Raw genomic sequence first — 23,566 nt, 5'->3', positions numbered from 1 at the left:
TTAAAAGGATCCAGGGAAACAATGAATGCTCAGCACCCGCTAAAAATCATCGCCTCTGTGGGTGTTCTGAAGCAGATCAAGTAGTTTCAGTTTTGTATCCAAAGATGGAACTCAATTATATTCTGTTGCTTTTTAAAACTATTACTACCCATTAAAACCAAGATGTAACTCTCCGGGTCGTCCAGGAGTGAGGTGCATTTTGAATAGATTATTCAGTGTTTCTTCCATTAAAAAAAAAAAAAAAAATAACAAGTTGAAATAATGTAATTCCCTTGAAATGTTTCTCAAGGGTTTTTAGCCACCTGCAGGTGTAGAATAAATTGTAAAGTTAGGCTCAATCCTTTAATTACTCCTCTGAAGCCAAGAAGACAAAGAGAGTACATAGCCAACTTCACTAATTCAACTTTATACCTAGAGCTAATGTAAAAACCATATAAGGAGTATCCTGAGATTCTCATTCGTTCTTACCATGACTTCTGAATCTGTCACTTTGTGAATGTGTGAAAGGAAAGGCCATCTTCAGAATATTCTGGCAACAGTAAATCCACTTGTATTTTGAACTGGCAGTTCTGTTTCAGTTCCGTACACGAACAGCAGAGCTATCGCGTATGCATCGCCAATTCTCCAACAAGGAGAAAAAAGTGACACATTTGATATGCTTGATATTAAACACTCTGGATATGATTTATTTATTTTATGATTCAGAAGGTACTCTGTGGATATCAGTTATCATTTCATTATAGAAGTACACATAAAACAGAGCAAAGATAGGATAAGCCCACTTTTTCTGATTCACACTTTTGCTAGGTTTCATTTGTCTCCCGTAGCCTATAAGAATGTATTCACGTGCACAAAAAAAATCTGAAATTAAGAGATCTCTAAATATGTGTTTTATTTTGATGGATGAATAGGATGGAATCAACAGAGAAGTGTGAAGCCGTTATTGGTCATTTTAATGGAAAATTCATTAAGACACCACCTGGAGTTTCTGGTATGTTGTTTGTCTAAAATTTTATCAGTAATCTTTTATGTAATATATGTATAATTTTAGCATTTGTGATGTATCAAGAGCCAAAAACCCCTCATCTAGCTCTTAAAAATTTATTTCTTTGGTTCTACGAATAAGACTTGAAGATGCACTTCTCCCAGACATCGAGTGTTTAAATATGAATGGGAGCCATGCCAGTGGGAGGGAGGGTGTGTCCTCTCAGGCACTCGGAAGCCCTTCCTTCTCTGATGCAGGGGCCCATCCCAGACCTGCTTCTCCCACCACCCACCAGCCTCAATAAATCTGGCCTGCAGTCTTGTCCCTTGAGGGCCATGCTCTTCTCCACCCCAGCTCCTGCCTTTCTTTTTTTTTAGATTTTATTTATTTATTTGATAGATCAGAAGTAGGCAGAGAGGCAGCCAGAGAGAGAGGAGGAAGCAGGCTCCCTGCTGCCAGAGCTCTGGATGCGGGCCTCGATCCCAGGACCCTGAGACCATGACGCAAGCCTAAAGCAGAGGCCCTAACCCACTGAGCCACCCAGGCACCCCCTATCTCCTGCCTTTCTTGTGGAAGATCTCAGCATGTGTTACCCTGCACCCCTTACAGAACCTGAACCTCAGTCCCTACGGCCCTTCTGTCCACCCCATGGTAACCACTTCCTCCCATGGCCCGGCCTTGTGTTCTCATGCCCAAGAACACCACACCTCAGGAGCTTTACATTCCCAGATCACACTGGCTCCCACTAAACCTAATCCGAAATTCAAAGGGGGTACTTCTTTACTTTTTATCCCCACGAAATCTGGTCTCCATTTTAGCAGTATCCTCACTTGTCTTATAACCCAACCCTTGGTCACACCTGCCTCACAGAATGCTAAGCCTGGATTAATTCTGCCGCAGGCCACCTTCTCAGCTCCTCTTACATCCAGGCTGTAAATGTTTCCAGGTTGACCAGACCCAGCATCACTGGTCCTCACTCAGCTTTCTCATCCATCCCTGGCTACAGGCTTCCCTCCCAGCCTGCTCGCTTTACCCTTAACCCCCTCTCAACTCTAAGCAAATGACTTCACTTCTCACTTGATGAATAAAATTGAGATCACCAGGTGGAAACACCATCAATTTCCTGTTTCCTCCCAACAAGGAGAGAGACCAACCCAACCCCATTCTTGCCTCCCTCCTTCCCTAAAGTCTCAAGGGCAAGGGGTCCCAAGCTGTGGTCTTGATCGCGTACCCTCAGGACCTTGCTCTGCCAGGTATCCCCTCCCTCTCCTACAATTTCAGATGTCTTTTGCTTTTATTATTTTTTTCCCCCCAACAAAGCTGAAAACCTTTATTTTCAACAATAACGGATCTCTGCCATGACTAATTGGTAGACAAATGCAAGAAAATGCACAAATAAACAATACCAGGAACAAAAATTTTGACTGTGACTACAATAGACATTTTTTTTTAAGTCACAGAACACAGTGAACGAAACTATGAACTACTTTATGCCAGTACATTTTAAATTTCATTTACTAGAAAAATCGACCCATTTGTGTTTGAGATCATTCAGGTCTCTTTGATCTTGAATCTAAAACTAAAACCCTGTGTTCCTCTCTAGCCCCTTCTCACATAACCCTTTTAAAAGCATTGTCCCCATTTCTGTCTTCCGTTCACACCTCACCCTCCCCTGTGTGACTTCTCCTCGTTGTGTCTCACATGGTAAACTGTATTAGTCTGCTGAGCTGTTGTGACAAAGTATCAAACTGGGGGGCTTACACCATGGAAATACCGTTGTCTCAGTTCTGGACACTCGAAGTCCAAGATTATGGTGTTGGCAGGATGGAGAGAGACTGTTCCAGGGCTCCCTCCATCCTTGGCTTGTAGACGAGCATCATCTCCCTGTGTTTCTTCACACCATCTTCCCTCTGCACATGTCCGTCTCCATGTCCATCTTTCCCTTTTTTTTACAAGGACACCCATCATTTGATCAGGACCCACACTAATGACCTCTTTTTAACTTTAAAAGACCCTATTTGTAAATAAGGTCCTGTTCTGTCATTATGAGTTACTGAGGGTTAGGATCTCAGCTGTTTTGGGGAGGGCTGGGGGTAGTGGGGACACAATTCAACTAACACTTACCTCCTGGTTATCGCAATTCAGAGGCTTCCCTCTTTTTCAGATACTGTCTGTCTGGTGTACTCGATACTGCCAGTCCCTTACCCATCTCTGAAACATGTCCTCCTTTGACCTTTGCATCACCTGTTTTCTTCCCGTCCTGCGTTAATTTCTTCTCTTCTATTGGCTTATTTCTTCTATCTACTCCTTAACTGTTGCTATTTTCCTGAATCCCACTTCTGGCTCACAGTTCTAGTATACATGTATATTCTCAAGGTTTCCAGTAGTAGGTACCTTCATACAACTCAGAGATACCGTCTCCCAACCTGGCTTTGCCCTGAGCATCAGGCTGCCTGGTCTCAGTCACCATCCATCCATCGTCTCCAAAGCAAAACTGGCACCCCCCACCCCCGCATCGAATCCTGCTCCTCTTCCAGTTGTCCTTTCCTCAGTTAGTGGGACCAGTACCCAACCAAGCGCTCAAACTGGAAACGCAGGCCAGATCAGCCTGGGCTCCCTCTTCCCCTCCCCCCCTCCATCATGCAAGTCCTTCCATTTTTTCCTCTTGATAATTTATAGACCAACTCGTCTCCCCACCATTCCTCCACAGCCTAGCTTAGCCCCAGATCTCTCCCTGAGGCCCTTATGGCCGGCTCATAACTGCCTGCCTGATCACTAGCCTTTCCTCTCCAGACACTTGCCCTGACTGTGGCCAGAGTTTGATGAAATGTAGACCTCTGTGTCACTTTCCTGCTCCAAGTCCCCCTCCTCCCATAAAGGAAAAAGCCCAGTCTCCTGGAAATGATATTGAAGGCCAGAGGCGAAAGGCCTCTTGCCTGCTTCGTCAGTCCTGTCTCCTTCTGTTCTCTGCTTCATGGTGTGTCCTCCTCCAGGACAAGTCTAAGAATATATTCCAAGCACACCGCGCTGCTCCATTCCTCCCTGATTTCTCTCCTTTGGTTTCCAACTTAGTGCCCTTCAGTTCCCTTTAACCCAGCTCTCCAGTCCTCAGCCTCCAAGACTGGGTTCCAGGCTTGCCTCCCCCACCAGAGCCTCCCCTGGCCCAGTCGGTCTGTGCGCACAGCACTGTGAGGACTCTCGTCTGTGTCCCAGCACCGAACGTGGCCACACGGGTTGCTTAACTCAACTGGGAGCTCCCTGAAGGCAGAAATTGTTTCCCATCTTAGGGCAGTACATCAGCCATACTAAGCAATGATAAACGTTTGTGGGTTTTGTATAAACTTCTTTCTACTATTCCCCCAGACAGTACTACATGTTCCCACGCTAGCAGGCTAGTGGCTGACCACAGACCAGAAGACGTTTCCGTTTTCCCCCGTGCGCCAGGCTCCGCGTGGGTGACTGGTGTTCGGTATTGGTTCTGCTGTAGTTCCAGGGTTTCATCCTTCACTGGATGGCTGGGGGTTATGATCGGAGATTTACTGTAATTCTGTGTACCCAGTTGAGACTCGCGGTGTAGAGGAACCCGTTTGTAAGTATATCCAACTCCACAGCCCACACTTCATCTCGGACTGCTAAGCCCACACAGGATTTGCAGGGCTGCATGTGACCGTGAACCATCTGCAGGCGTGAGTCTGGATCACCCCATCCAAGACCAGGAGGTGTGCTGTTCCATGGAAGCCAACCTTGTGCGAGAGCTTTCTTTTTGTTTCTTAAGTTGGTTTTGTTTTCCTGTCAACAGCACTTGAGTTGAAGGAAAATAGCGATGTCTTTACCCTCCAACCAAGTAAAGACAAGAAAGAAATTTACTACGTTGGAGCTTTCTGTCAGACCGACACTGTGAGGCCTTCTGCGGTTAACACGTGTGCACACCTGATTCCTGGTGTCCTCCTCACTTCCCTGTGTCATCCGTGTCGGGACCCCGTGGTGTTAGTCCCTCAGAAGGGCTGCTCGGCCACCACCAGTGACCGCTTGGCTTTCTCAGCTCATTTTTGTGGACAGCGGGGAAAGTTCGAGGAGGAGAAACGTCCCCGCACACAGTCGTCTTGATGTTGTATCAGTCTGAGATGGGATAAGATCTGCCCGTTTTCTGAATGAAGTAGATCTCAGGGTGTCACAGATCAAGTCGAACAGTTTCCTTTTTTCTCCAAAGGCCTTCCGTGGTTGATTCATGTAACTGTTTGCTTTGAAGTAGGTTTAAAGACAACATATTGGTCATACCTATTCAAGGGAAAGAAGACGTTGATTTCCAAACCTCATGTAAAGGATTGTAGGATTCTCTGTACCTTTGCAACTAGTAGAGAACAGTTTCTTCCAAGTTGTGCCAAGTGACGGCTGTAAGAAATAGAGTCCTTCTGCCTCAAGAGAATCTCTGCTTGGGGGTGTGCAGTCAGGCCGTTCTCTTTGCTCTGAACCAGAACTTAATTTTATGCCGTTTTCTAATGTTTCATGATTTTGTCTATGTATTAGTCTTAGTTCCCAGCTAGACTGCAAGTTCTTTGGCAGCGGAGACTGTTTGATTTTTAATTTTGTGCTAGGCACAGAAAGCTCGTGCTTCGCCCTAGAACAACAGAAGTTACCAAAGAGCATTTTTCATGGAGGCTCGTCACAATAATCATGGCTATTTTGAGGGTTTTTCTGGATACTTCCTTGCATATAAGCAAGTTTGAACCACCTTTCGGCCGGGGTTTAAAATGTATAATGCAGGCCTTGGAAGCACGCTGTTGCAGGGAACTCAACTTTTCCCCAGAATGGTTTCAAGCCAATTAGGGAACCACAACAGAATTTGAAATGGTCTTCAGCTTCTCTGGATGTCCCCCTCCCCTTTTTGTGTACACCTGATAGGATAATTTTCTTTAACCAGCCTGCTGATGAGATGCCACGCTCTCCAATTACCTGACTGGTGACTCCACACCATAGGTTTCTTCATGGAATGTATATAGTATTTTCAGTAGAACCAGATGAAAAAAGTACTGTCAGGCCAGGGTCACTTGAATGAACCTCCACTTTAAATATGTAGGTTCATTTCCAAGCAGACATAACGTTTCATAAATGCAGTCAAAGGATGGTCTTGTCAACAAGGCGCGCTGTATAGCTGGCCTAGTCCGAATCATCCAGGATGGTGTCCGTCAGCGTGCTCAGATTCTTGCAGGACCGGCAATTTGCCTGGGACATTGAAGCCGAGAACAGAAGAGAAACCCACATTAGAAACAAGTCCCCAAAAAGATACTTTATGAAATTTAACAAACTGAACGGTGAACTCATCTTCACTGGAATAATCTTAAGAAAGCCTCTCAGTGGCTGAGCAGGAGGTGTCACATCTCGTTGGCCACCCACCCTCCTGCCAGCATGCTCTTTTCATTCCAGAGCTCAGCGGCTGGGTTCCCCCGCAGCCAGACACACCCCACCCTGTCCTGGGGCCCAGTACGTAATGTCATAGGTGCTTGTAAAAGTTCTCTGAAAATCCACATCAGTTTCTCATGCAATCTGTTTTCTGAAATTGCTTTTTGAAAATCTTGTGCTTTTGTGCCTGATGTTACCATGTCTTCGAAGAGGCTGTTCTTCTGGCAGGATCTTCCTTAAATATACATAGTGGATTGTGTTGGGGGAAAAAAACTACCCATGAGGCCATTCCTTGTATCTTTTCCCATCTAATCTCTCATTTTTTTTCCCTGAAAATGTGGATGTATTATCCTTTATTTGGATTTATCTGGGTCTTTATCTTGCCTTTTTTTTTTTTTTAAGATTTTATTTATTTATTTGACAGAGAGATAGCGGAAGAGGGAACACAAGCAGGAGGAGTAGGAGAGGTAGAAGCAGGCTTCTTCCTGAGCACAGAGCCCAACGTGGGGCTTGATCCCAGGACCCCAGGATCATGACCTGATCTGAAGGCAGACACTTAACAACTGAGCCACCCAGGCGCCCCTTTTATCTTGGTTTTGAGTGCCAGCTGGTTTGCAGTAAATCAGATTTGCTTGGAAGGTCCCCAGTCAGGGTAAAAGAACCAGTGACTACTCTGTAAGACAATCTAGGTGAATTCCATAGAGGTTTAAAATAACTTAATATTTGCTTGATAGAAATTCTGTTATGGAGAAATAGTAGAGTGGTGGTTTCCCACACAGTGAATGATAGTAACAAGGGATGGGAAATTATAGTTCGTTAGAACAGATGTCCATGGGAGACATGCCCAAGGCAAAAACACTGTCACTCGTGGTCATGATTCAGGGTTTCTTCTAAAAAAATGACTCTTCCTATACCTGCCTGAAAGAGAGAATGATCTCTGAGAAGACCAGTTAATCACATTGGCATGTTAGCTGGAACTGTCCTAGAGCTGCTTGTCCTGTGCCTGCTGTTTTTGCCTCTGCAGGAGACAGGCACGGGTGGACACACGCGTGTGCATGCACGCGCACACACATACACGTAGACAAAGTCCGCATGTGTGTTCAGTGTTACAGGAGGCAGTGGGATTACCCATCTTTCTGTACCTCTGACATTCGTGGAGCCTGAATAACTTCGTGTGTGCTAAGGGCAGACAATTTTTAAAAGAAAATGTGTCTCGTCAGCGATCTGTGAGTCATTAGATTCTCAGTATTGCGCTGGTACCACTCTGCCAGAGCCCAAATCTTCGTCTGTCGTGGAAGACTGCCAGTGAAGCACGTAACTGCTAGCCAGCTCTGGCCAACTAAAGACCTCCGCTTGTTTGACATCTGTTTTCTGTGTTACTCGGACTTTGCAGACTGGGAATATGCCCAGCAAGGCTTGAAAACTACTCTTGCCCCGTTTTCTAACTCTCTGTCCATAGGTGGTATTATTAGGGCATTATCCAAGGCCAGGAAGCAGAAAAGGTCATGTTTAGAGGAAAAATTGACTCTAGCAAAAAGACTGGAAATCTTTCAAGGGTGTTTATAGGCCATGTTGTTCCTTGAACATTTCTCTTAAAGCACGGTTCCTCTGTTTTTTTAAAAAAAAAAAAAAATTGGCAGCTCTAGGATAAAAAAAAAATGCTTGAAGACATGTGTAATGCTCCTGGTACTTTTAGGACAATGTGATCACACCTTTGGGACTGCGGTGTGGTCCTGTCTCCCTTACCCAGTGTGTACATGGAGCAGAGTCTAAACGTGCATCGTGTTGAGACGGACACTCCAGGGGCTACACTCCTAGGAGCAGTGGCTGCCGTGGAAAGGGCTCGAGCGCTCACGTGTGGCCAGTGAGGGAGGGCTGTCCTGTAGATCTCAAACACAAACTCATTATCTACCAAGGAGGGTAAGTCTACTTTTTAAAAAGTCACAAGGGAATCGCAACTGGAAATGTGCCAGTGTTTGAGCCTCAGACGCTTGGAGTGCCCGGCCAGCCCTGTGCTGGGGCCACCTTGGGGCAGTTCTTGTCCCCACCCATCACACCCAGCCTGCGGCAGTTTCCTCAGATCGGTTTGACACCTTTTCACTATCGGGTTTTCCCAGGGAGGAACAATAACGAGCAGAGTAAAATTTTATGAAAGCACGAGGACCTTGAGTGGGAGATGTAAGCGTACTATGAAACAGTTTTCTTAAAGGCATTTGCCAGTAACTTCATCCTAACTACAACTTGAACATTTCTTCATTGTGTGTGAAGCCAGGGTGGCAACCCTAGCCAGCTTGTTAAAATCTCACAAAATCAAATTCCATGAAAAACAGGCCAGGCTCTAAAAATGTTTATAACTCTTATAAACCAGAGGTCCCTTTTCCTGAGAATTTATCTTAATAATTCAAAGACAAGAGGAAGAACCATAAATCAAAAATTTGAGGTTTTTTTCTGCTGCCATAGGATAGTAGCAACAGCTAATGTGCATTTGGCTGTTCTAAATACTTTACATGTTAATTGTAACAACCTCTGAAATAAGTACAATTACTATTCCCATCCCACAGATATGAAACCTCAGACATTGAATAATTCGCCTGGAGTCATGAAGTAATAAAGGGCAAAGCCAAATTTCAAACCAGGGAGACTAGTCCAGAGCCAGTGTTCTAATTACCATACAGTCTGACCACCAATTTAGCAGTTGGCACTGGGATTAAAAAGATAAATAAGATATACACACATATGTTCATACGACGTTGTTTATAATAACAAAGAAACTATCCATAATCCCATTTCAAACAGAACCTTATGTAACCACTTAAAAAGAAAAAAAAAAAAAGGATTCTGTAACCAGCTAGGGAAAGTCCACAACGTCAACTGGGAGAAGAAGACCTATTGTTGCAAATATGAAAAGTAAAGACTGAGAAAAGCAGTAAATAGAGAACGTTATTTAAGGTGGAGTGATGGGGAAGGATTATATTTTTGTTTTTTATTTAACCTGATTTTACTGTTGTTAAATCATTATTTTACTGGTAGGTAAAGCTGAGCGGGAGATGGAACCGCTCTGTAAGGATCAGGAGAGGAAGGAGGAGGGCACAGGCATCCATGGAGAGAAGCTGTAGCTCGCGCTGGTGCAGGATTGGGTTAAAAACAAAGGAGGCTAAAAAGGAAGTGATGTCGCGCACGCAAAAAACGGATAGAATGTATTGGATCCCTACATCAAAATTTTTAAAGAGCCCCATATAGGCCCTTGCATGTTGTTAGTTGAGGAATTTTGAAAGTAGGCAGCATTATCAGAAAGAAAGCTAATTACAGTTGCTGAGTGGCTGGTTTTCCACAACTGACGGGAAAGCTTCTATCGAGGGCAGTTCACGTTTTACAGAACGTTGATTAGGATAAATACTGCTTAACTAGAAAAATGGGAGTTTGGAAGTAGCAATTTCTCCAGCTGTTAGAATACAGGAAGGAAAAGAAGGTCCACTTGGTTACAAGCTACAGAGAACTGTAGTCCTCTGAGCCGTTTGATTAGATGGTGAGGAAGGCTTCCACAAGGGCAAATTACGAGCAACGGTGGGTAGTCAAAGCAGGCTAGAAGTTCTAGTGTGGGTATCGAGGGAAGACATTTGAGCCTAAATAATTACAGAGTTCGAGCTTCAGAAGATGAGAAGCCAACTTGATGGCAGAGATGGGAAGTGACTCAGCAAGGGCATCACCCATATAAGCTCACAGTCCCTTACAAGGGATTGTTAGGGCCACAAAGTCAGGCATTGGCAAAAGATCTCCCCCCTCACGAAGCCCTATTGAGGGCGTGTTGGAGAATCCTACAATGCCATCACTTTAGTTGGCTCTCCAAATACCAGATCAGCATCTGCATTTGTGGCACTGTCTGCTGAAGGTTATACTAAGCGCTTAAGCTTTCAGAGTTACATGTTCCTGTTGGTTCTGATGAACGAGAAGGGAACTTTTCTGTCTTGGGTAATAAAGAAGAGAATTTGACCTGAAAGACGTCACAAGACATTTAAGGCCTACCCTTTACAAGCCCAGAAGATGGTGATTAATTAAGGGGGGTTTCAACTGCGAATATTCTGCATATTTGACAAAATCAATTGATTATGAGTAGTTTGATAAAAATTTTTATATCCCTTTAATCCAGGAATATATCTTGAGTCACAGATCATTTGTTAGGACTCTTAGCAATTACTGTTTTGCACAATAAGGTGAAGAATTGCTAATCTAGAAAATTGACCATATGGAAGATAAGGGATGTTTGTTGTATGTTAATTTTTTGAAGTTAATATGCCCAGATTTACCTTTTGATCATAGTCGTATTACTGATATTCGCAGAGCTTCCTTTTCTGCATGTCAGTCCTCTTTAATTTGTTCCTTCTAAAAAGAACAGCCAAGGAGACCACCTAAAGGATCTGATGTGTAGAACAAAACAGCATCCCATGCATCTCCGTCTAAAACCTGGAACCTGTGTGGTAGCCTTCAAAACATAAACTCTATAGAGACTTTCGGTCTGCTTTGAAGTAAGCCACAGAATATGCTAATCAAATAAGCAAGTCTTATTTTCTAACCATCTCCCACATACTTAAAAATAGGTGAGCCATGGGGCGCCTGGGTGGCTCAGTGGGTCAAGCCACTGCCTTCGGCTCGGGTCATGATCTCAGGATCCTGGGATCGAGTCCCGCATCGGGATCTCTGCTCGGCAGGGAGCCTGCTTCCCTCTCTCTCTCTCTGCCTGCCTATCTGTCTGCTGTGAACTCTCTCTGTCAAATAAATAAATAAAATCTTTAAAAAAAAAAAAAAAAATAGGTGAGCCATGACAGATCTGGGTGTATTTGCTTGTTTTCAATTCAGGAAAAAAAAAATTTTTTTTTAAGATTCTGTTTATTCATTTGAGAGAGGGGGAGAGCAGGAGAGAGCGTGAGCAGGAGGCAGGGAGAGGGAGAAGCAGGGTCTCCGCTGATCCGAGCACCCTGGGATCACAGCCCACGCTGAAGGCAGATGCTTAACTGACTGAGCCACCCAGGCGCCCTTCAATTCAGAAATCTAACTGAAATCTTCTAACCCTTGTTCAGCTTAATGGTAATATAAGTATCTTAAAGAAATCTTGACATAGTTGTTTTCCTAGAGCACATGGTGGTACAATTCATGTAGTAAATCAGATATCAAGAATTTACAAGGATAAGATGTTTCTCATAATACCTTTCAGGTACATGAAGTACCAGGTAAACTGCAAAAGAAACACAGCTGTCTCAGTATCAAAAGGATTTTGGTTCTGGAAGGCATTTTTATTAACAACAGACATGTCTCAAAACAGTGCTTTATCCCATAAATGGATAAATGTGGTTTCGTAAGATTTTGTACACTCTCCTTCTCATTAGATTGCAAAAGCTCCTACGAAATAAGACCATATTTTATCCGCAACTATAACCCTAGTTCTTAACACTATACCTTGCACATAGTAGGCACTCAATAAAAGCTTCAGCTGCTAAGTAGACCAAAGAGAATTTTAACAGAGGGAAGAAGCTATTTGACTTTTATTTTGCCTTGCATGGAATACTGGGACACTACCATTTCCCTAAAACAAGGAGCCAACAACTATGTAAAAAATCTCTCATTTCAGGACACCTGGGTGGCTCAGTCAGTTAAATGTCTGCCTTGGCTCAGGTCATGATTCCAGAGTCCTGGGATTGAGTCTGTGTTGGGCTCCTTTCTCAGCTGGGAGCCTGCTTCTCCTGCCTGCTGCTCTCCCTCTGCTTGTGCACATACTCTGTCTCTTTCTCTCTGACAAATAAATAAAACAAAATTAAAAAAAAAAAAAAACTCTAATTTCAATTGGTTATAGTCCTTTTTTTTTTTCATTTTTTGAGATTTATTTTAGAAAGAGAAAAATGTACCAGTGGGTGGGGCAAAGGGAGAGGGAGAGAAAATCACAAGCAGACTTCCTGCTGAGCATGGATCCCGATGTGGGGCTCGACCCCGTGACCCTGAGATGATGACCTGAGCTGAAACCAAGAGTCAGACACCCAACCTACTGCATCACCCAGGTTCCCCTGGCAGTAATTCTTTAAAAAGAGAAATTTGCTTTCCTAAGCTACGAGATACCTGCAATATCCTGCTGTTTTAACTCAGTACCTTTTTGCTCTTAGAGGGAGAAAACTATCTTAATGATAGCACAAAATCACGTAGTAAATATAATCGGTTCTTGATTGATTCACCTACATCCTGCTCCATTTGTTGCATTTGAGTGATGTGTCTGCAAACGTGTCATCACTCACTTGATTTGCCTCCTCACTGTTTACCTCATCATTGCATGTTTTTAGCAGGCTTTATGGTTTCATGAGATGGCTTTTTTTTTTTTGGACAGAGCATGGTCGAGAAAAATGACAATGTTGTGGCAGCTCCTTACCACAGATGGGGACACTTGGCCTTTGAGCGAATGTGGCACTTCAGCCTGTAGTGAACTCACAGAATTTGTCCAACCTGGTTGCCTTCTTTCTCTGGAAGAAATGATGCTAAGGGAGGAAAGTGGTTTGCATTTGCATCACTCACTTGTCAAGGAGACTCTTTGAAAAATGTTTAATTCCCGTCCACAAGCGGATCTTCACAATGCCTCTAGATAAAGCTGTCTCCTCAAAGTGAAGTCCTGTGAAATGCTAACGCTGCAGAATTCACTATATTCTCTTGCCCTCCAAGATTGTGGGGGCTAAAAATTTTAAGATGAGTCACGGGAGAAAAGATTCACTACCCTAAGCTGCTATAGATCCATGAAGAGTGAGCTCTTGCTTTCTCTCTGAGTTCTCTGTTTGTCCTTAGCTGTCAAGGTGGGACATCCTCAAGCCTGGCAGAAGAACACTTGTAACACTCTGCCCGTTACCCCTCCCTTCTACCTGAAAGCTGTGCTCTCCTGGCCCTCATTTCCACCTGTTCCCACATGGCCCCGACATAGAATTAAAAGCATCATTCACTGATGAGAAAGCCCTCTTTTTTTTTTTAATTTTTTATTTTTTATAAACATATATTTTTATCCCCAGGGGTACAGGTCTGTGAATCACCAGGTTTACACACTTCACAGCACTCACCAAAGCACATACCCTCCCCAATGTCCATAATCCCACCCCCTTCTCCCAAACCCCCTCCCCCCAGCAACCCTCAGTTTGTTTTGTGAGATTAAGAGTCACTTATGGTTTGTCTCCCTCCCAATCCCATCTTGTTTCATTTATTCTTCTCCTACCCACTAAGCCCCCATGTTGCATCACCACTACCTCATATCAGGGAGATCATATGATAGTTGTCTTTCTCCAATTGACTTATTTCGCTAAGCATGATACCCTCTAGTTCCATCCACATCGTCGCAAATAGCAAGATTTCATTTCTTTTGATGGCTGCATAGTATTCCATTGTGTATATATACCACATCTTCTTGATCCATTCATCTGTTGATGGACATCTAGGTTCTCTCCATAGTTTGGCTATTGTGGACATTGCTGCTATAAACATTCGGGTGCACATGCCCCTTTGGATCACTACGTTTGTATCTTTAGGGTAAATACCCAATAGTGCAATTGCTGGGTCATAGGGCAGTTCTATTTTCAACATTTTGAGGAACCTCCATGCTGTTTTCCAGAGTGGCTGCACCAGCTTGCATTCCCACCAACAGTGTAGGAGGGTTCCCCTTTCTCCGCATCCTCGCCAGCATCTGTCATTTCCTGACTTGTTTATTTTAGCCATTCTGACTGGTGTGAGGTGATATCTCATTGTGGTTTTGATTTGTATTTCCCTGATGCCGAGTGATATGGAGCACTTTTTCATGTGTCTGTTGGCCATCTGGATGTCTTCTTTGCAGAAATGTCTGTTCCTGTCCTCTGCCCATTTCTTGATTGGATTATTTGTTCTTTGGGTGTTGAGTTTATAGATTCTGGACACTAGTCCTTTATCTGATATGTCGTTTGCAAATATCTTCTCCCATTCTGTCAGTTGTCTTTTGATTTTGTTAACTGTTTCCTTTGCTGTGCAAAAGCTTTTGATCTTGATGAAATCCCAATAGTTCATTTTTGCCCTTGCTTCCCTTGCCTTTGGCGTTGTTCCTAGAAAGATGTTGCTGCGGCTGAGGTCGAAGAGGTTGCTGCCTGTGTTCTCCTCAAGGATTTTGATGGATTCCTTTCGCACATTGAGGTTCTTCATCCATTTTGAGTCTATTTTTGTGTGTGGTGTAAGGAAATGGTCCAATTTCATTTTTCTGCACGTGGTTGTCCAATTTTCCCAGCACCATTTATTGAAGAGGCTGTCTTTTTTCCATTGGACATTCTTTCCTGCTTTGTCGAAGATTAGTTGACCGTAGAGTTGAGGGTCTATTTCTGGGCTCTCTATTCTGTTCCATTGATCTATGTGTCTGTTTTTGTGCCAGTACCATGCTGTCTTGATGATGACAGCTTTGTAATAGAGCTTGACGTCCGGGATTGTGATGCCACCAACGTTGGCTTTCTTTTTCAATATCCCTTTGGCTATTCGAGGTCTTTTCTGGTTCCATATAAATTTTAGCATTATTTGTTCCATTTCTTTGAAAAAGATGGATGGTACTTTGATAGGAATTGCATTAAATGTGTAGATTGCTTTAGGTAGCATAGACATTTTCACAATATTTATTCTTCCAATCCAGGAGCATGGAACATTTTTCCATTTCTTTGTGTCTTCCTCAATTTCTTTCATGAGTACTTTATAGTTTTCTGAGTATAGATTCTGTGCCTCTTTGGTTAGGTTTATTCCTAGGTATCTTATAGTTTTGGGTGCAATTGTAAATGGGATTGACTCCTTAATTTCTCTTTCTTCTGTCTTGCTGTTGGTGTAGAGAAATGCAACTGATTTCTGTGCATTGATTTTATATCCTGACACTTTACTGAATTCCTATACAAGTTCTAGCAGTTTTGGAGTGGAGTCTTTTGGGTTTTCCACATATAGTATCATATCATCTGCGAAGAGTGATAATTTGACTTCTTCTTTGCCGATTTGGATGCGTTTAATTTCCTTTTGTTGTCTGATTGCTGAGGCTAGGACCTCTAGTACTATGTTGAATAGCAGTGGTGATAATGGACATCCCTGCCGTGTTCCTGACCTTAGCGGAAAAGCTTTCAGTTTTTCTCCATTGAGAATGATATTTGCGGTAGGTTTTTCATAGATGGCTTTGATGATATTGAGGTATGTGCCCTCTGTCCCTACACTTTGAAGAGTTTTGATCAGGAAGGGATGCTGTACTTTGTCAAATGCTTTTTCAGCGTCTATTGAGAGTATCATATGGTTCTTGTTCTTTCTTTTATTGATGTGTTGTATCACATTGACTGATTTGCGGATGTTGAACCAACCTTGCAGCCCTGGAATAAATCCCACTTGGTCGTGGTGAATAATCCTTTTAATGTACTGTTGAATCCTATTGGCTAGTATTTTGTTGAGTATTTTCGCATCTGTGTTCATCAAGGATATTGGTCTATAGCTCTCTTTTTTGATTGGATCCTTGTCTGGTTTTGGGATCAAGGTGATGCTGGCCTCATAAAATGAGTTTGGAAGTTTTCCTTCCATTTCTATTTTTTGGAACAGTTTCAGGAGAATAGGAATTAGTTCTTCTTTAAATGTTTGGTAGAATTCCCCTGGGAAGCCGTCTGGCCCTGGGCTTTTGTTTGTTTGGAGATTTTTAATGACTGTTTTCAATCTCCTTACTGGTTATGGGTCTGTTCAGGCTTTCTATTTCTTCCTGGTTCAGTTGTGGTAGTTTATATGTTTCTAGGAATGCATCCATTTCTTCCAGATTGTCAAATTTATTGGCGTAGAGTTGCTCATAGTATGTTCTTATAATAGTTTGTATCCCTTTGGTGTTAGTTGTGATCTCTCCTCTTTCATTCATGATTTTATTTATTTGGGTCCTTTCTCTTTTCTTTTTGATAAGTCGGGCCAGGGGTTTATCAATTTTATTAATTCTTTCAAAGAGCCAGCTCCTAGTTTCGTTGATTTGTTCTATTGTTTTTTTGGTTTCTATTTCATTGACTTCTGCTCTGATCTTTATGATTTCTCTTCTCCTGCTGGGCTTAGGGTTTCTTTCTTGTTCTTTCTCCAGCTCCTTTAGGTGTAGGGTTAGGTTGTGTACCTGAGACCTTTCTTGTTTCTTGAGAAAGGCTTGTACTGCTATATATTTTCCTCTCAGGACTGCCTTTGTTGTGTCCCACAGATTTTGAACCGTTGTATTTTCATTATCATTTGTTTCCATGATTTTTTTCAATTCTTCTTTAATTTCCCGGTTGACCCATTCATTCTTTAGAAGGATGCTGTTTAGTCTCCATGTATTTGGGTTCTTTCCAAACTTCCTTTTGTGGTTGAGTTCTAGCTTTACAGCATTGTGGTCTGAAAATATGCAGGGAATGATCCCAGTCTTTTAATACCGGTTGAGTCCTGATTTAGGACCAAGGATGTGATGTATTCTGGAGAATGTTCCATGTGCACTAGAGAAGAATGTGTATTCTGTTGCTTTGGGATGAAATGTTCTGAATATATCTGTGATGTCCATCTGGTCCAGTGTGTCGTTTAAGGCCTTTATTTCCTTGCTGATCTTTTGCTTGGATGATCTGTCCATTTCAGTGAGGGGAGTGTTAAAGTCCCCTACTATTATTGTATTATTGTTTATGTGTTTCTTTGATTTTGTTATTAATTGGTTTATATAGTTGGCTGATCCCACGTTGGGGGCATAGATATTTAAAATTGTTAAATCTTCTTGTTGGACAGACCCTTTGAGTATGATATAGTGTCCTTCCTCATCTCTTATTATAGTCTTTGGCTTAAAATCTAATTGATCTGATATAAGGATTGCCACTCCTGCTTTCTTCTGATGTCCATTAGCATGGTAAATTCTTTTCCACCCCCTCACTTTAAATCTGGAGGTGTCTTCGGGCTTAAAATGAGTTTCTTGGAGGCAACATATAGATGGGTTTTGTTTTTTTATCCATTCTGATACCCTGTGTCTTTTGACAGGGGCATTTAGCCCATTAACATTCAGGGTAACTATTGAGAGATATGAATTTAGTGCCATTGTATTGCCTGTAAGGTGACTGTTACTGTATATGGTCTCTGTTCCTTTCTGATCTACCACTTGAAGGCTCTCTCTTTGCTTAGAGGACCCCTTTCAATATTTCCTGTAGAGCTGGTTTGGTGTTTGCAAATTCTTTCAGTTTTTGTTTGTCCTGGAAGCTTTTAATCTCTCCTTCTATTTTCAATGATAGCCTAGCTGGATATAGTATTCTTGGCTGCATGTTTTTCTTGTTTAGTGCTCTGAAAGTATCATGCCAGCTCTTTCTGGCCTGCCAGGTCTCTGTGGATAAGTCAGCTGCCAATCTAATATTTTTACCATTGTATGTTACAGACTTCTTTTCCCGGGCTGCTTTCAGGATTTTCTCTTTGTCACTGAGACTTGTAAATTTTACTATTAGGTGACGGGGTGTGGGCCTATTCTTATTGATTTTGAGGGGCGTTCTCTGAACCTCCTGAATTTTGATGCTCGTTCCCTTTGCCATATTGGGGAAATTCTCCCCAATAATTCTCTCCAGTATACCTTCTGCTCCCCTCTCTCTTTCTTCTTCTTCTGGAATCCCAATTATTCTAATGTTGTTTCGTCTTATGATGTCACTTATCTCTCGAATTCTCCCCTCGTGGTCCAGTAGCTGTTTGTCCCTCCTTTGCTCAGCTTCTTTATTCTCTGTCATTTGGTCTTCTATATCACTAATTCTTTCTTCTGCCTCATTTATCCTAGCAGTGAGAGCCTCCATTTTTGATTGCACCTCATTAATAGCTTTTTTGATTTCAACTTGGTTAGATTTTAGTTCTTTTATTTCTCCAGAAAGGGCTTTTATATCTCTCGAGAGGGTTTCTCTAATATCGTCCATGCCTTTTTCGAGCCCGGCTAGAACCTTGAGAATTGTCATTCTGAACTCTAGATCTGACATATTACCAATGTCTGTATTGATTAGGTCCCTAGCCTTCGGTACTGCCTCTTGTTCTTTTTTTTTGTGTTGAATTTTTCCTTCTCGTCATTTTGTCCAGATAAGAGTATATGAAGGAGCAAGTAAAATACTAAAAGGGTGGCAACAACCCTAGGAAAATATGCTTTAACCAAATTAGAAGAGATCCCAAATCGTGAGGGGGGAGAAAGGGGATAAAAAGAGGTTCAAAAAAAAAAAAAAGAAAAGAATTTTAAAAAAAAGAAAACCAGTAAGAAAAATATAAAAAAGAAAATATATATATATTAGATAAACTAATTAAAAAACGTTAAAAAAGAAAAAGGTAAAAGTTAAAAAAAAAATTTTACCAGAAGGCGAGAAAAAAAACAAAAAATGAAAAAGAAAAAAATTAAATTAACTGCAAGACTAAAAAAAAAATCACAGGGAAAAAGCCATGAGTTCCGTGCTTTGCTTTCTTCTCCTCTGGAATTCTGCTGCACTCCTTGGTATTGAAACCGCACTCCTTGGTAGGTGAACTTGGTCTCGGCTGGATTTCTTGTTGATCTTCTGGGGGAGGGGCCTGGTGTAGTGATTCTCAAGTGTCTTTGCCCCAGACGGAATTGCACCGCCCTTATCAGGGGCCGGGGTGAGTAATCCGCTCGGGTTTGCTTTCAGGAGCTTTTGTTCCCTGAGCGCTTTCCGTAGAGTTCCGGAGAACGGGAATACAAATGGCGGCCTCCTGGTCTCTGGCCCGGAGGAGCCGAGAGCCCAGGGCCCCACTCCTCAGTGCGCCCTCAGAGAACAGCGCCCAGTTACTCCCGTCTGCCTGACCTCCGGCCGCGCTCCGAGCTCACTGAGCCTGCGACCGGTTCAAGGTAACACCGAGCTGTGAGCTTACTGTCGGCTCTGTCTCTGTAGCCGGCTTTCCAGTTCCAATACCCGCAAGCTCTGCGACACTCAGACACCCCCGATCCTTCTGTGACCCTGCGGGACCTGAGGCCATGCTGACCCCGCGTGGGCTTCGCCCCGGTTTAGCCTCTGGAGCGATGTCCCTCAGCGGAACAGACTTTTAAAAGTCCTGATTTTGTGCGCCGGTGCTCCACCGATTGCCGGGAGCCGGCCCCTCCACCCGGGGTCTATCTTCCCGTCGCTTTGGATTCACGTCTCCGCCGGTCCTACCTTTCAGAAAGTGGTTTTTTTCTGTTTCCAGAATTGCTTTTCTTCTCTTTGGTCTGCCGATGGATTTTCAGGTGTTTGCAATCTTTAGATAAGCTATCTAGCTGATGTCCGGCTAGCTGAAGTAGTCTCAGCCTGCTACTTCTCCGCCATCTTGACTCCTCCCCTGAGAAAGCCCTCTTGCTTCATTGCATCCACTTCCTTTACCTTGGGCATTGTTGGTGGATGCAGGGATTTCCAAAAGTTGGTACATTTTTACTCGGATAAAGGTATTACTCTGAATTACTCTGAAAAGAGAGTAATTCATCTTCAGGCTAGAACTCGGCCCCAGTGTATCTTCCTTCCACCCATTTGCCTTAAATGGAAGTTCCCTGTTCAGGAAGGCCTGGGAGCTGGAAGTGGTGGGAGTCAGAAGGTAAACAGAGGTAGGGGCCAAGGCTCCCTGGTATTCTCACCCAGACGCCTGACATTTCTGCTCTCACCTCCCGGTTCCAGTAGTACAGCTGCCTTTCGGAAGTGAGCTCACATTCCAGCCCATCCCTCTGGCCTGGTTCACAGCAGGGAGAGGAGGAAGGTGTGCCAAGCAACAGCCTAGACGGCTCGCCGAGAAGGAATTACAGTTGGGTTTTCTGTTGTGTTTTGTTTTTTGGCAGAGAAGTGTTGAGAGGCACTATTGCTTCCACCCTGTCATTAGTGGGTGGGTAACAGTGATATAAAATAAGAGATGAATTAGGATAATAAGAGGCAAAGGAGAAAGGAGTAAATTTTCCACAAGTAATATTTTTCTCTTCCTGGTTATTTAACTTTGAAATAGCTTGAAAGTAGTAATCACAGTTCCAGCAGAAGACAAAGGACAGAATGTGAGAACCAGACAGGAAGGTGTGATTGCCTTTATTACATTAACTGGAAACCTACAGAAATACGCACCACCTTCAGGAATATACTGCTATTTCCATTATGGAAAACAAAGAAAATGATAAGTCCGGGGTGAACTACCATACCATCCCTCTCCCCTCCTCCCCACTCCCCACCTTTTTTTCTTCTTAACTAATGAGTGTGTATCCCTATGTGAGAGTCTCTCCATCTTTTGCTTTTCCATGTGAGTTTCTTGAGTTGTTCTTCAGATCATTTTATAACGTGGATATATAGTAAAGTGGCCTCAAGAGGAATGATTAAAGGCACAGAAAAAAACTTTAAATAGCGCGGGCAGGTGTTTTGCCTTTCTTACAACAGCTGTCTTCAAGGCTGTACCCCACAGATAAGGAAATGAGACCTGTTGGTATTCATTCATTCAGCCTAGATCAACGAGCACCTACAACATGCACTGGGGACACAAGTGACAGACAAAGCAAATGTCACTGCCCCCATGGAGCTTACACACGAGAGGGGAGACAGACTCCAAACAAATCACCGCACTCCAAGTTCTCGTGGCTCTGAATAAAAATACAAATAAAAATTTTAAAAAAAATTTTTTGAAATACGGTGTGAGCAGTGTAAAGGGGAAATTGTTTTGTCCTGGGTAAGTGAAGACCTCTTTGAAGAATGATGATGGGAGGCTAAGGGAGCATTTTAAAGTTGGAGGAGGGAAGGGTAACAAAATCTTACTTAACATTTGGAGATGAATCAGAGGAAGTGAAAACAAGTGTGTCTGCACATAAAGAAGTACAGAGGCGAGGGTCTAGGTGATTCAGTTGGTTGGGCATCTGCCTCCCGCTGGGGTTGTGACCCCAGGGTCCAGGGCTCGAGTTGCCTGTTCAGCAGGAAGTCCGCTTCCTCCTCTGCCTCACGCCGCTGCTCTGCTCATACTCATGCACGCTCTCTCAAATACATAAATAAATAAAATCGTTTTTAAAAAAGGAAGTACAAAAATGAATCGAGGGATTCTTTTGATTCCTCCAAATAGCTCTTCAAATGTGTTCATTACACTCCTGTTTGAAAATAGTAACTAATACATTTTCTGCACCGTCTTCTTCACCAGTAGATAAGAAGGAAAAAACTTTAGGAAAAAAACAGTAGATAAGAAAGAGAAAACTTTGGCTTTGATGTGTTCTATCCATTCCCTTACAGCACGGACACTGCTCCTGTTGAAAAAGAGTGCATTACATTTTGTCCTACATAGACATATAATTCTGGTTTTTTATTATTTGTCCCCATTTATTCAGCTCCTACAGAACCTTTGTTGTGTAAGTTTGCGGACGGAGGACAGAAGAAGAGGCAGAACCCAAACAAATACATCCCTAATGGAAGACCGTGGCATCGAGAAGGAGAGGTGAGACTTGTAAGTCCCTTCTTGAGACTTCTGTGCGGGTGTATGATGATGAAAGCCTACGTGAATAGTTACCCCAGCTGCGTCCTGGCTGCCAGACTTCTGAAATAGGACTTTAGAGTCCAGATGTTATCACTTTAAAACTCTTCCCAACAGATACGGTGCTAAGAAAGGGATGACCTTCCAGACGGGCAGATAGGTGGTGGGTAGAGTGAGGTTTATCAGTTAGCTGCATGTAAAGTGAAAGAGCATTTTGAATAGCTGTAAGAAATGTACAGCTGTTTTGTATTTTCCTAATGTCATGATTTCTTAAAGGTTTACATTTATAATTACTCGGAAATTATCCTAAAATGTTATTAAAACAAATAACGTATTTGCTGTTGAGTTTTATTTTTGCTGTTTTTTTTTTTTTTTTGTCTAATTCTTTTGAATAAGGTTCTTTAAAAAAAAATAGCTTAAAAATATTGGATGGCCATTTCTCTGTATTTATTTTTAATGAATTTTTTTTAAGTAAAATTCTTTTTTTTTTTTTTTTAAAGATTTTATTTATTTATTTGACAGAGAGAGATCACAAGTAGGCAGAGAGGCAGGCAGAGAGAGAGAGAGGAGGAAGCAGACTCCCTGCCGAGCAGAGAGCCCGATATGGGACTCGATCCCAAGACCCTGAGATCATGACCTGAGCCGAAGGCAGCGGCTTAACCCACTGAGCCACCCAGGCACCCTTAAGTAAAATTCTTATTGGTTCAACATTTCCACTGGATGGGAAGTGCCATCCAGTGGAAATGTTCTAGAGTCTGCGCTCTCCGGTGATAACCACGAACCACATGTGGTTCTTTGACCACTTGGGATATAGCCAGTGAGCTGGGGGGACTCCATTTTTCCTTTAATTTTAAATAGCTGCACACAGCTAATGACTACTGAATGGATCAGTGCAGACAAAGAGCTTAATTCTTATATTGAGGGTATGTTTGTCTAAAGGAAACGTCAGATTTTATCAAATGCTACTGAACTATCTCTATTTTTTGTGTTGCCATGACTCTAAGAAATGGAATTTTTAAACCGTGCCCTTGTGGGTAAGTGATTCTGTTTCTTTTGCTTTCCCATAGGCTGGAATGACACTTACTTATGACCCAACCACAGCTGCTCTACAGAACGGGTATGTCATTAAGATAAATGCATGGTGGCTTGAGGGAAAATGTGAAGGTGGAAAATACCAGACATTTGTCCCAGGAATTATTCTTTTTAAAGGATGACTTAATAAAGGCTTTTGTGTTTGTTCTAGATTTTATCCTTCACCATACAGTATTGCTACAAACCGAATGATCACTCAAACTTCTCTTACACCCTATATTGCATCTCCTGTATCTGCCTACCAGGTTTGTACCTTTAGGATTCAAGAGTATGACAACTTGTCGGCCGTGAATCGCCACTGTGTTTTTATGTGTCTCAACATTTTGAACATTTATAAGGAAACCTAAGTCAAACATTATGCAGCTTCGATGCCTACTTTAGAAAAAGCTGCTTTTTATTTGACAGAGTGCCTTGCTTTTATATATAGGACAATATAAAACAAGGGAAAATGGTTATTGGTTGTCAGTCCTTGAAGTCATAGCCTTCTAGAACTGGGGTGAACCCAGAATGCTTCCTCCACAGCGGGCTCTGCTCTTGGACATCATATGTCCCAGAAGCTGAAACTTAAAAAGAAGTGACGTTAGGTAAAGTACAGAAGAGTGTGCACTGTTGCCATCGTTTGTCATCAGCAGG

The 23,566-nt window shown here is 42.7% G+C and overlaps 1 protein-coding gene across 10 annotated transcripts in view; it reads left to right on the top strand.

Moving 5' to 3' along the window:
• Window positions 1-23,566, top strand: part of RBMS1 (RNA binding motif single stranded interacting protein 1) — a 216,270-nt gene that overhangs the window by 182,636 nt on the left and 10,068 nt on the right. For 8 of the 10 annotated variants that reach the window (XM_032355716.1, XM_032355715.1, XM_032355721.1 and 5 more), the window contains exons 6-9: window positions 912-991; window positions 21,699-21,814; window positions 22,909-22,958; window positions 23,085-23,178. In XM_032355716.1, coding sequence (XP_032211607.1) covers window positions 912-991; window positions 21,699-21,814; window positions 22,909-22,958; window positions 23,085-23,178 — 340 coding nt within the window. The remainder of the gene's footprint in view (window positions 1-911; window positions 992-21,698; window positions 21,815-22,908; window positions 22,959-23,084; window positions 23,179-23,566) is intronic. The other 2 variants (XM_032355718.1, XM_032355722.1) reach the window with 1 other exon arrangement.

The sequence above is a fragment of the Mustela erminea genome, chromosome 8, assembly GCF_009829155.1.
Source record: "Mustela erminea isolate mMusErm1 chromosome 8, mMusErm1.Pri, whole genome shotgun sequence".
Taxonomy (NCBI): Eukaryota; Metazoa; Chordata; class Mammalia; order Carnivora; family Mustelidae; genus Mustela; species Mustela erminea.
This window is presented reverse-complemented; position numbering and strand designations above follow the sequence as displayed.